This window comes from Hippoglossus stenolepis, chromosome 6, assembly GCF_022539355.2.
Source record: "Hippoglossus stenolepis isolate QCI-W04-F060 chromosome 6, HSTE1.2, whole genome shotgun sequence".
NCBI lineage: Eukaryota > Metazoa > Chordata > Actinopteri > Pleuronectiformes > Pleuronectidae > Hippoglossus > Hippoglossus stenolepis.
The window spans coordinates 15,557,419-15,575,031 of NC_061488.1; the positions used below are offsets into that span (position 1 = coordinate 15,557,419).

Here is a 17,613-nt window from a genome sequence, read left to right on the forward strand (position 1 = left end):
CAAGCCATCATTTATGTCTCACTGACAGAGAGTGTACTGTGCCTGTTCCACTTGCTGAATTTACCTGTAATGCAACAATGTATGTGTACTCTCAGTTTGGTAATCTGGGAGCGGCTGAGTGATTTCACTTTGGGGCCACGGTCAAAGTGACATTCTGAAAGCTGGAAAGTGTTCTTGACTTCGTCCTGAGAATCAGAAGTTTTTGGTAATTACGTGTGTAACTACTAATTGTCTTGGTTAAATGGGTCCCAACACTCCTTAGTTGCTACATCTGTTAATTGTAGAGGACATAGACGGCACAATTCACTGGAAGAGACAGTGCCACATTATATTTCACTCAAACACAATAAAATTCACTTGATCTTGGCAAGGAACAAGTAAAGCAAAATTGCTTCAAGATGGCTGCAAGAGCGTTTAAATGCAATTCATTTCCCCGCTACTCAGCAAAAGAAAGAGAAAACATCTCCGGGCTTAAATCTTGATTTATATTTCATCTAAGTGACAAAGTTTCAATATTTCAGCCGCTTTATTCAACAAGGACTCAAGAAGGGCAGCTAGAAGTATTGGACTGCATAATTGCCAATTCATATTCGGAAATTGACAGCCAAACAGAAAATTATATTTTTCAATGAATATTGAAATAAACCACACTATTAGGATCTCTTTGGGAAAAAAAATGTAACCAGAGAGGCATCCTTCAACGCAGATTAGGGCACAAATGTGCGGAGAAATAATATGCACGACCGAGATTATTGTGTAAAGATTCTGCAACATGTAATCAAAGTGGGCCCTATTTTCCCCTTCATCAGCTGTCCAGCATAAGTACTGGCTGCAAGAGGAATCCAATTTAAATTCCACTCTACCAGGAGATGGTATTGTTTCATTTTATGTGTGCTTTGACATTTCTGGCTGTTAATATAGAGTAAAATCCAGAAGTATTTACATAAATATGACATTAAACTGTATTAGAAATTAAGACTGACACATTTGCTGTGAGGACTGCGGGAGGAGGAGGCTGATTGAGTTTCTATGTCACAAGGCAGAGAGGACAACACAGAAACGGGAAATGTGAGTATTGACGTACTGTTATGTCTGTGCTTAAGTTTACCATGTTTACTATGGCCAAGGTAAGGCAGAAATTAGAAAATAATCTAAACAATCTCCAAATATCATGATCCTATTCTATTACTTTTTATATTTGGATTGCAAGAAGTGTAATTCATGTTGACGTGTGTTGCAACACCATAGTTAAGGACAGAGGAAACGATTTATCATTATGACAAAGAAAAGGCTCAATTATATAAGAACATATTTCTACTAATTTGAGTCAGGTTTTTACTCCTACTAAGGAAATTGAAATTGATCTGTGCGTCACTAAAACTCCAACAGCACTTCTCTGTAGTTACAGCCAGTTCCTTGGAGACACCCAAACGTCTCAGCCTTGTCAACAACCAGCTTGAAGAAAGTTAGCCACAGCCAATGAAGATGACAAAATAATACTACAGAAAAGTAGTCATGTTTTAGCTCATGTCCCAACTCCCAAAACCACAGCTAGGAAGCAGTACATTTTACAGATATAGTTTAGAGTGTCACCACGAAAAAAAGGTTATTGAACCCTATGAGACATTTCTTTGTCTTGAGTTCATTAACACATTAAAAAAACCAACAACAAAATCTATTTAAATTGTCCACAACTCTGAAAAAAACCCATCTTGATTTAACTACCTGGCCATATATCCCAGACCTACTTCTATCTGTTAACTTAGATATATTAACTATACAGTGTTCAAGGTTTTAGAATGTTTTTTCTGACAGTTTCCTGTAGAATAAACACGTGCAAATATTTCTCTAAGATCTAAATTAGTGTGTTGAAGTACTACTTTTTGTGTACTAAAAGAACACAAAAAAATAATTTAAAGATGTATGATGTTATAGTAAAGCACTTTCCTGAAACAACTCAGGCAAACTGAGGTAGGAATGTATGAGATCTTCAAGATCACTTAATGCATGACTATACCACTCAAGTCAAAGAGTTCTCTGCAGAGAGATAGTCAAACATACTTTGTGCTTAGTGTTACATTACTCCATTTTCTATCATCTTTACCCTCTCTCTTCCTGAGATCAATGTCCTTATGCAAATCAAGAGTTCTTGTTTAGATCTACAGTGGATCCGACTTTCCAAAATAAATCTGCATCAAAGCGTCATACATATTTCATGGACTTAAAGTGCAGTAAGAGCATACCATTTTGGATAGCGGAGCTCTGTGGAGTTTACAACAAAGCAGAAAGTAAGAGGAACATGAGGTGTAGCATGACATCATTTTGTATTGATGAGGCCTCATTACATTTGAGATAATGCATATTTATTCTAAGCCGGTTGTTGTTTGTTTGATGTTGTTGTGTGATTGTGGGTGTCTTTATGCACCAAGAGAAGTAATACTTCTCATTGTGTTGTATGCATAGCTTACACTGACAATAAAGGCATTCTGATTCTGAACAAACAGTGGATAGTGAACATGGCTTAGTTGTCAATAATGAGAAATAAAGACGGAGACAATTTCAAAAGATACAAAGAGTCATTAGAGCCAGATGAGATGTGTGTAGTAACAGCCGACAACCATGGATTTAGTTTCAGGTTACCTTTGCCAGTCATGGAGCTTTTAGGCTCACTTTTCACTGTTTGGCTACAATAATGTTAGAGGCAAAGTCACCAAGCACTGCAGAGCTACAGTCCCCGAAGTACTGAACTGTTTTTATATAGTAAATATATATAGTAAAAATATTCACCATAAAGAGTTTATCTAAAGTAAAGCCACATACTCTCATTGCTCAGCCATGGACCGACTGGAAGAAAAACATGGCATAACACTGCACAATCCCACCGCCGCATTATATTGAACCGACTTAAATGAGTTCAGAGTAATAAAGCTATTTGCAAGTTTTATTGCACAAACAATATTCCACCGTGTGTCAGAAATAATTTCAATGAATTGCAAAGAAACTGAAGAGCCAGCAAACATTTCCAGCATCCCTGCTTAGAAAACCCTCCCTGTGTCATGCCTCAAATTTACGATAACAGTTAAATTAAGTAAAAGGGTTAAAATGCTGGAAGGCAATATTGATAATTCCATTGAAAATGCAGAGAGAGTTTGTCAATATTAATTTTCCTGAACCCAAAGGAGCATCCCTACTGGTGTGTCATTTATTCACAGGGCCTGAATCATGCACTCTGAAGCCAAATCGACTCCTGTTAAAGCCTCCAGGGCAAAGAGCTATGGCCACAACCTTTGACCCTAACCGACTAATCTTATAAAAAATAAAAAAAACGCTGCGTGTCCATCTCTGGTCAATCACATTTTGTAAACAAAGACATATTGATTATAATGTTAATATATACTGTGTATATATATATATATATATATGTTATGTTTTTCAAGGTTTTCAGAACTGCATTCAACACAAATGAAGAGTGAATAAAATGTCTCACCTTTTTTTTTCAAGAAAGCTTTTCTGGTGGCCAAGGGACTCTGACGTACTTTGGGGTTCTGGAGAAATTTTACAGCGGTGACAATCTGGAAAGAGACAAATGTGAGTTAACTTCTCAGTAAGATAATGTGAGAGGGAGGAGACGAGGTGCACAGGGAAGTGATGCTTTTAACAGCACAAACTAGAGTCCAGAGCTTCTTTAAGAAAAAGGTTCATTATAAAAAAAAAAAAAAATGGATTCCATTTGATGGTTGCTTCTAAAACCCCCACACCCAGCAGTGAGGAGAAAGACCACCTGACCACTTTCCAGCTAAATGTGGGGAATGACCAAATCAGCAGTTATAAAATTAGCCCATCACGAGTGCTGGACAAATGGAGTATGGAGCTTAATTTGCTATTACCCTCTTAAAGACAAACTTCCATTCTTAAGTGCGCAGTGGAAGAAAATCTATACTTAATGCAGAGGTGATCATTTGTATCTAATAACTTGAGAATCCTAGGCTGAAAACTTCTGTAATTCTTCCAGTTAAAAACCTGCCATGATCAAATCACCCAGCCTGGATGTTGTAATGACTTGAAACGTTAATGCACTAGAACGTTAAATAGCATCAGAACATCAGAAGTTTTAAGTGCAGTGCGTTCATCGATTCTATTATGTTTTCCTTCGAGATGCACCTTAATTTTCCACCCCAGTATGCATTTCCAAGAATTGGAGGGAGAAAAAAAATCTTCCTCAAATGGCATTAAAACATAAATTTGAAGTGGGCGCCGTGAAGTGGCGCCTCCTAAAATAGATAAATATGTAAGAACACAGAGAAAGGGGAAACACACTGGAGGGGAGGTTTAGATGACTTATTATCGCACCTGTGGTCCCCGTGATTCAATTGTAAAAGTCATCCCTCTAATAGGTTGAAAGGTTTTGATTACTCTTCTTTTCTCTTAGTGTTGAAAGATACAAAATGATTGAGCGCCCTGCCAGTGGTAATTCGTTTTGGGTAATGCATTGCATACACTATGAACCCGTTTCAATCCAAAAGAATTGCAGTTTAAACTTGTCTACGGGGTGGCAGGGAGGATGTGTGAAGAGCTAGATTTCAGTGACAAACAAACAGTACAGTAGTCAATGAATATGCTGAAAAGAAACATGATAGCACTTTTGTTCTAATAAGGTACACACAGGCAGGCTTCCTGTAGTGTGCTATACTCAGTGATGAGACTTCAATTGTGAATTTTATCAAAATGTGCCAGATTCATCCCGAGAGATCCTGCCACAATTCATTTAGACACTCATCTACCAGTTCACTGTGACACTACCGTGACCTTGATGTACGTAGGGGTTACGCAAGGGGTATGGAATTTCCTGGATCTCTATATGCTGAGGGCTTATTAAAGTCAGTCACCCGGAACCTTCATTGTGACAAGCAGATTAAACCATTTGCATGGTGAACCACCAACTGATGTTCTGGGCCAAAAGATACAGTCAAAACACAGAGAAAATATCCCTTTGATAACAAGACAAAAATAACCCTGCTCTTGGCAAAGCCTTGGCTGTTAAACTAAGTGAGCCTACAAGACTACTTGTGGTAAAAGACAGGAGTCAGAGATAATGAACACAATAAAATCTAATATTCCAATATTTATTCCCGTAAATAACATTGTGATGTAGGCCCTGTGAGTGGGAAATGACCTAATAGAGGAAGAATATGCTGATTGAGCAAACCTTGTTTACATTCCCTTAAAATTTCAGGAGCACAATATTGACAAGAAAATTGTGTCAATGTTAATAGGCGTAAGTATGACATCTTAGTAAGGACCGCAGCTAGCTCAGCGGCAAACTAATGAGGTAAATGTCCATTTGGTTAAAACTGTAGTGGTAGATCTTCAGGGAGAGGAAAAGTGCACTTCTTAGCAGATGACATAGATGCTTTGCACAAGTTCCAGCCAGACATCTCAATCAATTATAACCACATTGCACAGATTTCAGTCTTGTCTTGTTATTGACTTATGGATCACCCCAGTTATAGTGTTGGGTAGCACACTATGACTGGGCTTTTAGGGGGGTAAGACGGATAACAGTGCAAGGCCCATTTGGGTTGGGGGCATAAACAACAAAAACTAAAAATTAGTTGAATTTCCTTCCTTGTAGAAAACTGGTGAACCAATCGTGTTTAAAAACAACAATTAGGCTCTTGTGTTAAACTACTTGTAAAGCTTTGACTGCTAATGCACCAAAGTGCTCCATGTTAAGAGCAATAATCTTTGCTAACCAGATAAACAATAAAGTGTCAGGTAAAGCTGAAAAAGAGACGAAAACTCAATCATAGGAAGAGATAACATTAACCAACACACTTAAAGACAGTGCAGTTGATGAAAGGACAAGATTACAGCGGTGTTATTGAGTTTGAATTGGACAAGACTTTGCGCTGCACTTGTCTGAAAATTACAGTCGTGATACCTTGAATTGTGAGAAATGAAGATGAAATCCAATTATGTTCGAACCGCATGGTTGGACGCCTGAGGAAATCCATGTAACTAGTTGTATATTTTTGCCTTAACTGGTAATATCACTTAACTATAACCTACGGATGTTTCACAGACCACGCATTCTGGGGAAATAAACTGGAGAACAACATTTGAACCACAAGAGATGAAAAAATGTATCTCACAAGAAAATATTCTAGATTTGTTTAATTCAGGCAAACTCAAACCACTGGTTCTCTACAGTTATGATGAAATGCAGTGTTGCAATGGTAAGTCTTCTTTTTTTTTAAGTTTAGCTGATTGTTGATCTATGAGCCTCTTTTAAAAATAATTATGTTCACTTTAATTAAAATACTACACATCTTAACAACACAGGGTTTATCTGAACTTAATTTCTATCCAAACCCTCATGTATTTCAAACAAAACACTGCATAAATTCACATCTATTGGTTTTTACTACAGAATTTTATATTGCCAGGCACTGAGCAACCTTTTAACCAGTGTCATCTGTTCCACAGGAAGGTGTATGTCCACATCTTGTCTTCAATGATGAAGACAGTCAGAGAACATGATGGAACACAAAGTAGAGTGTTGGGGTGCAATGGAGGGGCTAAAAGGAAATCATTAGCAAGTATAGGATTCAGTCTCAGTGTGAATCAATTCATTCCAAATTGCCCCGGCCTGTACATTTGTGGAGAAGTGCCCCTGATATAATAACACACTGATAGACATGAACAAAAATTGTGTTAGGCCAGTCTCAAGTTTCACCCCCCAAACACACGTTTGAAGGACCAAAAGCGAGAGAAAGTGAGAGACGGCGAAAAATGAAGCTCTATATTAATTTGGTGCTTTCATGGATGATTTGCTATCAGGGGCAGCTGTCTTAAATGACTTAACCCAATACCTTTGTGATACCAGAGCCCTGCCAGAGAGGAATGAAGTTTTAATGTAATTATTGTATTTCCTTTAGTCGCCTGACTGCTTGATGTGGCCAACAGTGCTTTTTAATCTTTTTAAAAGAGCAGCTTTAAAAGCCCTTCTAATTGTGACATCTTTCCCGCCTTAATGTGACCTTTAGCGGAGGAAGCAGGGCCTCATGGGAGCTGCTATAGGAAATTATTGACCCTGAGAGACATCAGGAAGTGAGGTGCAGACTGGACCATTTAGCTAAGCTCCATATCGTTCATGACACTGAAGAAAGGGCCCTGCTGGAGCTGAACCATTCTGATACTGACTGTACAAAAAGAGATGTTTGTTTAATGCCAGTGATTTTCAGAGAAGCAGAAGATAAAATAAAAAACCATAACCAAACCTGAACTAAAGCCAATTTTCAGCATTAGTAAAATCTGATAAAGGAACACTGTTCAAATGTGGCCTTTTTTCTTTTTCTCCTGACAAATGATCAGATGTTTTAGACTAACTTTCACATATATAACACTTTACTGTCAGTATAAGAGTAAATAGAGAGTTGGTCAGTCTTACCGATGCAAAGTTTTGAAATTTAAAAACACACAACACACGAAAAAGGGTCATGGAAAACTTCATTGACATTACCATTGCAAAGGTTTAAAAATAACATTCACTGCTGTATCGGTGTCAGTGTTAGAGCCATGGGCAAAGCAATCATGCCATCAAAAGTGCATTATGCAATTTTGTAATGGGGGGTTGGTGGACGGAAATAGAGCTTTTTTTTCAAGACCACTGCATGTACAGAGCAAACTTTCCATTGAGTAGCATTTCCCTTTCAGAGCTCTGTCATCACAAACATGGAAAAGTTGAGTTGGTTCAGCGTAAGAAAGGGGCTAAAGTACATTTGATCCAGCGAGGCCACTATCACATTGTAAAAACAGAGTACAGATAAAACAGATAATTGAGCCTGGGGAGTCATGCCTGTCTCGGAAGAAAAAGTAAAACTGTTCCTTCCTCTCTTCTCTTCTGCAGTTACAGAGAACATTTTTTTTTTTACAATGGTGTGAAATTATATTGCAAAAATGAAGCCACATATTTTATGATTCAATATGCTGGGTATGCATGATAAAAAAATGTCGGGTTAAATAGTTTGGTTTGGGTTTTTACAGTTTGTAATTTAAGATAAATCAGCTTCTTTCAGGTTCTACTTAAACACACACACACAAAAACATAAGTGCAGCAAGAACTGACAGTGGTTCATGCAAACAGCCAAGTGTTTGAAAAATAAGATGGATCTGCATCAAAGTGAAGTGTTTCCTTTTTCTTATGAGATCTGAAACTAAAGAAAAGCATGCGGCAAGCAGCCAACTCAAAACTAGCTTGAGAGATTCGCTACAGTGCAGAGTCTGACATTTCTTAATGTGTAACTGTCAGTCGTGCTGCCTGGGGTTGCCCTTGCTACACCAGCGAGACAGATGACTGTTTAGATAAGGACATCCCCAGCGGGGCCCTCAGAGCCCCGAGAGCCCCGATGACTAAAGAGCAGCGACTCCCTCAGTGACACCTCACTTTCACTTACTTTGGACAAAAATACTTATATAGCCCACAAATTCCTTTTAATTCAGGTAAAAGGCCCAAACCATGAGGCTGGAGCTGCTCTGAGAGATGAGGGTCATCAGAGATTAACCCATGGCACTTTAGCAGTGGGGGTGCGAGAGGGGAGTCGCAGTGGAGCACAACAAACTACTTAGCCACCACAAAACATTCCAGCCCCTTCTCAGCTGCAATCCAGTAATGGATACTTCCTCAGCTCCTCGATTGGTCAAAATGTTTTCATACAATAATTTAATTCAGAAACACATTTACAAAGCAGGAGTAATCAATTTTAATTAGTTGACTTTTTTTTCATTCGCATAAAATTTAATGTACTGCCATCGATCTCCTTTGTTCTTTAATGCAGTGCCTCTTTCCTGTAATTTGAAGCTTTTCTTTTTCTTTTCTCTTTTTTCTGGTACAGTCAATGATGACATTCTGTGACAAGCAGCTCCATGTGCTTTTCAGAGAGAGGACTGAGCGTGAACAAACACAGGAGCACTCACAATGTAACTTTATATCAGGGGAATGTTCTAAAAAATGTGGCGTGTATGAAAAATTGTGAAAAACTAAAAATATTTGTAATACAATCAAAATACTGAACCAATCATTTCTTCACTGATTACTACACGTAATCAATAAAATAACAGAGGTTAATGTTTTTGCAACGTTGTATATTAAATGTGTGGAAATATAGATGAGTAGAAAGTGCTAAATGTGTAGTTATACAACTTTGTGCATGCGTTACCGAAAGTTTGTTGAAATAATTAAAAAAAGATATTACTGATCAGTGGTTGCTTAGTCAAATTAATTAAAAACAAATTACACACCAAACAATTTTATCCAATTTTAAAAATATAAACAAAAACTGCCCTGATCAAACAAAACATGCTCAAACATTTAAACTGTAACATGAACGTTTTTAGCCACAATAAACTGATCTGCATGAATTTGGTGAGATGTCCTTTGTGACCCTAAACTGGAGACGCAACCGGACACGGTCACATAAACAAGCACACAAGCTTTTCTTGAAACTGCCACCGCTCTGTGTGTTGTCCTTCATATCATCAAGGCCCGCTGGCCTTTCACATTCAATTAGTTGATTGAGGCAAAATGCGAGCGGCACCAGTAGCAAACAACGTGAAGCTTGTGTCCAAGCGACACACCACAGAAGTTGTGTTGTGGTGTCAGGAGAAGAGCTGCCGCCGTCACAAGCAACTTACTGTGACAAGCCTATCCTCCTCTGTTGATCCAAACTGCTCCTCTCACTGAGGCAGCACCCACCCACAGACACACACCCTACAATACACACACAGCAAAGCAACGTGAACCATTATGATTAGCAAATAAAGCAGGGAGTCGGGGTGAAGATGCAACGAGTTGGCATCAGTTGTGTGTGCGAGTCCTGCCAGCCTGCCAAATTAACTAATAAAACTAGAATAGAGAGGCCAGCGACAATAGGGAGAGTAGTGTCCTTTTATTGATCAAATTATTCCTTCTTGGGTACACTGTGCCACAGAATGAGAGTATGTCCACAAAGACAACCAGACAGATTGTGACATTCCAGTGACATTATAATCACACGTCAACCCCTCTCCAGTCAATAGGCTGAATGCACTAATCGTGCGTCTTGGATCAGTAATTTCATGGTCTTCAAAGGGGGCCAGGAATTGGTGGCATGACCCTCCACACAGGGTGAGACCCCTCTTTGCTCAGCGAGTGCCACAGAGAGACGGAGAGGAGAGGGATGGTAAAGGGAGACACACGAAGGCAGGACCGGAGCCAGAGAAGATTAACATCGCCATCTACTGGTCAGGGGTGGGACGGTTGAGTCAAAAGGGGGGAGGAAAACCTGGCAGTTTACCCTTGCGGCCTGTCTCTCACTGAGACCTGTCACAAACATTTAGACACACTTGCCAAGACAATGGGCCACACATACACAGCGGCAGATAAGGCAGTCTGAAATCGTCATCAAAAGAGGAAGGAAACTTGAAGCAGTCGGCCTTTGGTCTGGTTTTGGAGGGAGAGCAAACAAGAGTCTGTTCCTGATCACACTAAGTGACAGAGAAAATTGCTGGCTAATTCTCCTTTTCTGGAGGCCTCCAGCTGCCAGGAAGAATCCAACTTCCAAACTAGCATGAGCACAGAAGGAATGTGGTGCTGACAGTGTCAGAAAACAATAGTCATCGGGGTCACAGAGGCAGCAGTGTCTCTGTCTTCTCATTTAACCCGATGCCAGAGAGGATACAAGTCGTCAGATCGAATAAATAGTTATTTCAGCCTTTCTGAGGATACAGACCGGAGATTTCACAGTGTATAAAATGTCATAAAGTGATAAAAGCATGCGTGACATTTGGTCTCCATGCCGCACCTAAATATAACCTCCCTGTCCTGAGATGTTCCGACAGAATATCAGGTTTTGCAACATGTTTTTCTGATGCAGTCGGTAAATAACGTGACACTGATATAAATCAGCAAACTCAACCCCATACAACTCCATGCATCTGCCTTAAATCTACTTTGAGGTATTTCTTTCGATCTTAGATTATACTCATGGTTTAAAACAATGTATTTCTCTCTGGCAGTGTTTCTAAAGAGGCAATGATCATGTTAAAGACAAAGGCTTCCTTTTACATCAAAAGTATGTCTACTAAAATGAGAACTTTTAATCAGATTCACAACTCAACAAAAAAGAGGAGTAATCAGACAGGAATGTTGCACATCACGCAGCACCACACTTTCTGGGACTGGATGACAATCTGAGGCACTGGTCAAAGTTAAGGCGTCAACACCCATTTCGACTGAACATCAACCTGTGTGTGGTGACAGCGGAAAACACACGCTTTACCAGGCTCCTCCAACAGATTGAAGATAGGAGACAACCCAGAGTGAACCACTATAATGTCACACAGGGTGGCGCGTTACAGCAAAGGGGCTGAGTTGGCAAGCGGCTCAGTAGCAGACGTGCACCTGTTCTGACATTTTCTGTCGACCTTGACACGGAAAACACATGACAATGCCACTCTCTGCATTTCAAAAGCGCAGGCGGTTTGTCGAAGCCCCTTCACTTCCTCTTTTTCTTATCCCCAGGATACCTAAAATCACTTTCCATACAGTGTGGGAGCGGAAACCACCATGACGTAGTGCTATAGATGTGAGGAGGGACAGTCGCACAGTGGCAGTAAATAACAGGGACCTACAAGGAGAGACGTACAAAAATCTGATATAGAATCATATTCGGGCACCACCAAAGATTGTTCACTCTTTCAACTGGATTGCAGGACACCAATACCTCCCTTAAAATACCAAATCCTACAATAAACATCAAGTGGATAGAACAAAAAGGCCTCAGACTCGCTCCTCTGTTTACTACATTTCTAACATCTCCCTCTCAGCGTTCCTTTTGAAGTTCATGACAGAGCTACAATTCTTCCATCCATCTACTACTTTAATCAAAAAGAAAGCAAAGTAGCGCTGCCAGGAGCGCTGCGTAGGAAAACAAATGCGATCTTCCTGTTAATCACTGCATTAACAAGAAGCCGACAGTCTTGACGCACATGCCAGGGAGGGGAGCCAGTCCAGGTGTTGGATAATTGTCAGTTCTGTCAGTGGCTATGTCTGTTTTTTAACTGTGCCAGCCTCTGTTTCACTGCTGATCTACACTTGTGCCCCACCTTAATGATAGCTTTTAAAAGTCCTCTTTCTGCTGAAGGCTGCATATAGACACAAAGAAGTCTTGGCAAGGGTTTCTCCATGCTGACTGTAGTGGACTACGGGTGAAGTCATAGACGCCCCGCTTTAATCAGTGCCAAGTCAAGTGCGGCTAAATTTTCACAGTGCATCAGTAGCGTCTATTTTGAGGGAAAAGTTTTTTTAAAAGCCCCATCTAATCTCTACAACCTCTATAAAAACAAGTCGATACGTGGCGTTGCTGGCAAACAACAATATATTAGAAACACATCACAGTAGCCGCAAAAAAGACTTGCCAAGACAGCAGCTTGTCAGAAATGATTCAAGTGTTTCTTTCATTCAGAAAAAAAAAAATCCTTGGGCTGCAGGTGAGAATGTCATTCTGAGAGGAGGAGATGAATCGCAACTTTCCATTAAGACACACTGAAAACTTTACAGCCAGTACACTTGTGTATCACACGTATAGTGGGGCTAATTAGCGTGCAATATTCTCACTTAAGTTCTCCATTTTTGCAGGTTTTAAAGATAATTTCTCCTTTACTGTATTTTACTTTCATTTTAGCCTGGAGTAGTCCACTATCTCCTCTCTTCAGATTCCCCAGATAAAGCCACAATCTCAGGGCGCCACACACAGAGAAACTCTGAAATCCCATTAGCATTGTACTTTCATTATTTTTAATCAAACCCACAAAACTGACACTTATTAATTAATATCCATTACCAATTTTTTGCCCCTCTCCCGGAGAAGACGTTGGGGGGAAAAGAAGCAATTAACTTAACAAAATAATCAAAAAAATTGTTTCACAAATCCCTGATAAATGTCATGTGGGGTCCCGTCTTAATGTTAGAAGTGTAATACATTCTTGCTGTCATATTCCATTAAACTGCTATTACCGTCTTGATAGAACTATTAGTCACTACATTATTAATAACATTAATGTATTTACATTTTTGGTGTACAAGCCTGCTTTCATGCAATAATTTATGAACCCAACTTCAGATATGTTAGAACACTCCCCATCCAGGCTCTTTTGTGTTTATTATTGATTACGAAAAGAGTCAAAATTCCAAATCAAATCCCCCTCCGCCCTCCCCCCACCCCCTTAATGTATTGAAGTGGGCTGTTTACATTAAAGGACTTGAATAAAGTGCATTTACATCTGAAGCATAACTTCATAATTTACATTCCAACATTTATTAGAGGTGACAAACGAGCATTTGGTCCACTCGTGCTTTTCCACAATGCAGCACTCATTCAATCCATATAAATTACAGCTGGGCTATGGAGTGCAAGAGCAAATTATTTTATTATATTTATGCATGTATGACTCTATAGGGGGTTACTAAGACAAACAGGGAATTACTTGATTAGGCCAACTGTGGTTAACAAAGAAAGAAATATGACATTGAGGGTAGGGCCAATCAGATTTCAACATCACTCAAACGTTTGGCCCGGATTCAAATATCTAAAATACATTGATCTCAGGGTAAAAGCTTTAAATCTATAAGAATTCCGTTTTTATAAAATGAGTATTCTGCAGACTCAGAGCCTTTGCTTGATTTTACTGTAGATGTCTGGGAATTGTATAGAGTATAGAGAGCTGTTAAAAGTATTACGGTTGCAATAGCTTACCCTTAGCAAGAACTAATATTATTCAATTAAAATAAACTTGCCTAAAAGGCAGTATTATATTACATAATTAGACAAGGCAGCGTTTTCAGAAGTGTAGTTACAAATGCACTGAGGGGATCCCAGCATTTGAACAAATATCTAACGCTGTAGGGGAGCTTGCCGACAAATTAACAGCTAATAACTTACTGGGAAGCCAGATAAAAAGAGGAAAAAAAAAATGTTCCCCAAAGTGTCAATTAAAAATTATTTTTCCTCTGATTTCCACACTTGTGAGAGCATGGTGTGCTAAAAAGCATTTGGAATCGCGTGCCAAAATTGCATGTTGTTCATTTATATATTTATTTTTCGTATTGTTACAAACTGGGCTAATTCAGAGAGAGAAAATTCAACGACAGCAGCAGGATTGTTCAGGAACAGTGAAAGTGTAACCGTACGGCCGGCCAGAGAGGAGAGGCAGACGTATGGGTGCAGGGACAGAGGGAATTGAAGGGGGATTCAATCAAATTCATGTTCATTAAAATTAGAGGACATCGCAAAAATTAGAAAGATGCTGACAAATCAAAGGGTCTCAGTACCTGAATTACCATAGTCATTTACTTATTAAAGCCAGGATGCTTCCTGTCAATCAAGAGCCATCACATTCTCCATTTGCAGCGGAAAGCCAGCGTAATTGCTTCTCATACTAATCAACACAACTTGTGTAATTATGCCTTGAAAGTGACATTGGAGGCTGAGAGCGATGTGAGCAGTCTTGACAGCGGAGACATCTCAGATTCATCGGGAGATTTCCAGCCTCGCTGCAAGGAGACAAGCCACTCTCAGACCAAGTTACTCACTCGAGCAGTTTACAACCATAAACACAAAGAAAAGACGATAAATCAAGCTGAAGTAATTACAAAGCAGAATAGAGTATAAAGGAAGCTCAGCTCAATAAGGCCACTTTCCCAAGTATATTGAGGCAAAATGACTGCACTGTAATTAAACTAATGTCATATTTCTAACATTTCTTAAGTAAACACATTATGACAGTTCACTAAATTGTGGGAGAATAGGAAATTACAGCTCTGTTACCATGCTGTTTACATTAATATACTTGCTGAGACGAAAACCCCACAAATACAATCCCAAGTATTCATTAAAGTTTATTGAATCGAGCTTAATCACAGACTTTACATGTCTCCAAAATGAACTTTGTGTAAAGCTAGCTGCAACATTCCTCCGTGCATTGGAAAACTATCTAAACCATATTCCCAGGCTGCATCTGTCACCAGTCACACAGCATCGCAGCAAGGGAGGTCACAGCGAGGTCAAATTGATGTAACAAATCAAGAGCCACGGGTCATAATGCGAAACTCCCTGCATAAAATATGTGCATTATTGACATACAGCAACAACAGCTTCTTCTTCTTCATTTACCATGAACTTTACAACGTATTAAAAGGATTTTCAACACGCTCATCAAAAACAGAGATAAAAGTGCTATTGTCTCGATTGGCAGCGCAGATCTGGTCCGGCTCTGCACATGAGGAAACCACAAAATAAATAAAATGTATAAAATGGGTTGGACTCATCTGTGCGCATCGTTTTCAAAGAGGTGGGTGGATCCATCAGAGAAAAAAAAGTCACCAACATCAAAAAGAAGTCGACTGATAATTCTGGCATACTATGAGGGGAATAAGCGCAATCATTTCATCTGAGAAAAAAAAAATGAAGATGAGAGATTTATGGCTCGTAAAAAGTTCAAACGACAGAAAAACCAAAAATCCTTGTCTGTGTCATTCCTCGCTTATGACCTCCAAACTTTAGCACATGTTTGAGACAAAGTGAAGCTACGCTCATCTGTGGCCAAATATGAGAAAAACAAGCTCATTTACTGACATAGAAAACAGAAACTTTTACAGGAAAAGCCTGTGTGGTTCACCCCCCCCCACGTTCAACTCTAATGAGTCAAAAAGTGTGACCTGCACTTAAACAAGAAGTCACAGCCAGAAGCTGTAAACTCATTTTCCCCATCCAAGCCAGCAACGTCTGCAGGACCTGGAAGATGTGCTCCGAGCATGCACGATAAATCTGACGTGAAATCATAATCATAAAAGCAATTAGCTGACCCTGCGCCACTCGTCCTTGGACATGACAGTGAGATTTCATACAGAGTCCTCTAAGGAGGCTGGCTGCCGGGTTGAGCGAGGAGGGGAAAAAGTGCAACACAGCAACAATAAAATGGAGGGCTCTTCCTGTATCATTAACCACTGAAACAAACAGCGTATGATGCACCATGAATGCTGCACTGAGAAACAGAGAATTGAGCTTTTATGCTTTTCAAACGAGACGACTTCACCACGACCACTGAAACAAACTGCTGTGCAAATGTTTTTCTTGTAAATCTGTGGGCATGTCTCTCACACACACACACACACACACACACACACACACAATCTTACATCAGTCTGTACTGGTTCCCACAGTGCGAAACTGTTTTCAAGTAACATTGAAAATAAAGTTTTAAGAAGAATTTAAGTTATTTGGAATTAACCACAGGATTGTGGAGAAAGATGATTTCCACATACGCCTTTGTATTGTTTGTCCGTGGAGCATGTTTACAGTCAACGTGACAGGATACACAATCTACTGACTGAGAGATGGAAGGCGATCAGATTTATTTCACTTTTCTCTTTCAAGGAGTGTGATCGAGTCTGAGAAATGTCTCTTCACACACCGTTGAATGCATACACACACTTGCCATCACTTCCCACCCAGTAATTACAGCAAGGCCGAACTAGTGGCTGCCACCTAGTGACCGTCTTCTCCAATAATCATGAAATATCTCTATGGCTCGCGCCCCCACTCGGACCATAACTCTCCTTTACTGCAGACAGCTCCAATAAAGGATTACAATTACAATTAAAGTAATGAGCAAAGAGGAAAAAAGGAAAATCTCAGAAGGTTCCCTTGACTAACTAAATTGAAGGCTAGTTTCTTGACAGAATGGAGTTACCCTACCAGACTCATTACTGGATCCCATTTCTTATTCTGCCCCAATAATTAATTTGAAGCATGTGTTGAAACCTTGAGTCAAAAATTTAAGTAATGGTTTTTAAAGTGATTAATGTGAATTGAAATATTTATTGTCAAATACAATAAAATTACTTAATATTTGTATCATTTATGGTAATGAAAACATAAATATACATAACTCTTAAAATCTGTGGTATTTCAGGTTTTTCTTTTTAACATTTTAGGAATTTCAATGCTCTTTTAAAGAAAAACACAATCACACACACAGAGGGCAGGTTTGGTTTTGAAAGACATGTCTTTCCACAAACACAAGTTCCATGGGGAAAGTCATTAAAGACAAAAAATAACTAAACCCGAGAGTAACCTCTGACTTCCTGGTATCACCACTGTGGTACATTTGTGTTACACCCACTAAGTGAAGAAGAAAAAAAATCCCTTTTTAGAGCTAACATATGAGCAACATCTGTTTGTCTGCGACTCGCAGGGCTCAGCAGAAGAGCCATCCGGGAGGGAGAGGTGACGCGAGAAGAAAAGAGCAACAGAGAGAGACAAAAGGTGACAGTAGCAGCGGCAGTGCCTTCATGTCGCCCGGCTGGACCGATTCCTGCTGGCATGTCCTCCGCCAACCAGCCAGGTCCCCCTCAACTCCTACACTTAGCATACTGTTCCCTTTTACCCCGCTCCCCTTCTGTGGTGTGATGGCTATAGCAGAGCGGCTACGGAAATTCTGAGACTGCGGAGCCAAAACAGATCACTTCAAAGCGGCTTATTTAACGCTTGCTAAATTTTTCATCACAGTCGCTTA

The 17,613-nt window shown here is 39.6% G+C and overlaps 1 protein-coding gene across 3 annotated transcripts in view; it reads right to left on the reverse strand.

Annotated features, from left to right (window-relative positions):
- The window catches only part of pex14 (peroxisomal biogenesis factor 14), a 43,953-nt gene that overhangs the window by 22,164 nt on the left and 4,176 nt on the right, over nt 1-17,613 (reverse strand). For all 3 annotated transcript variants that reach the window (XM_035160306.2, XM_035160304.2, XM_035160305.2), the window contains exon 3: nt 3,488-3,572. In XM_035160306.2, coding sequence (XP_035016197.1) covers nt 3,488-3,572 — 85 coding nt within the window. The remainder of the gene's footprint in view (nt 1-3,487; nt 3,573-17,613) is intronic.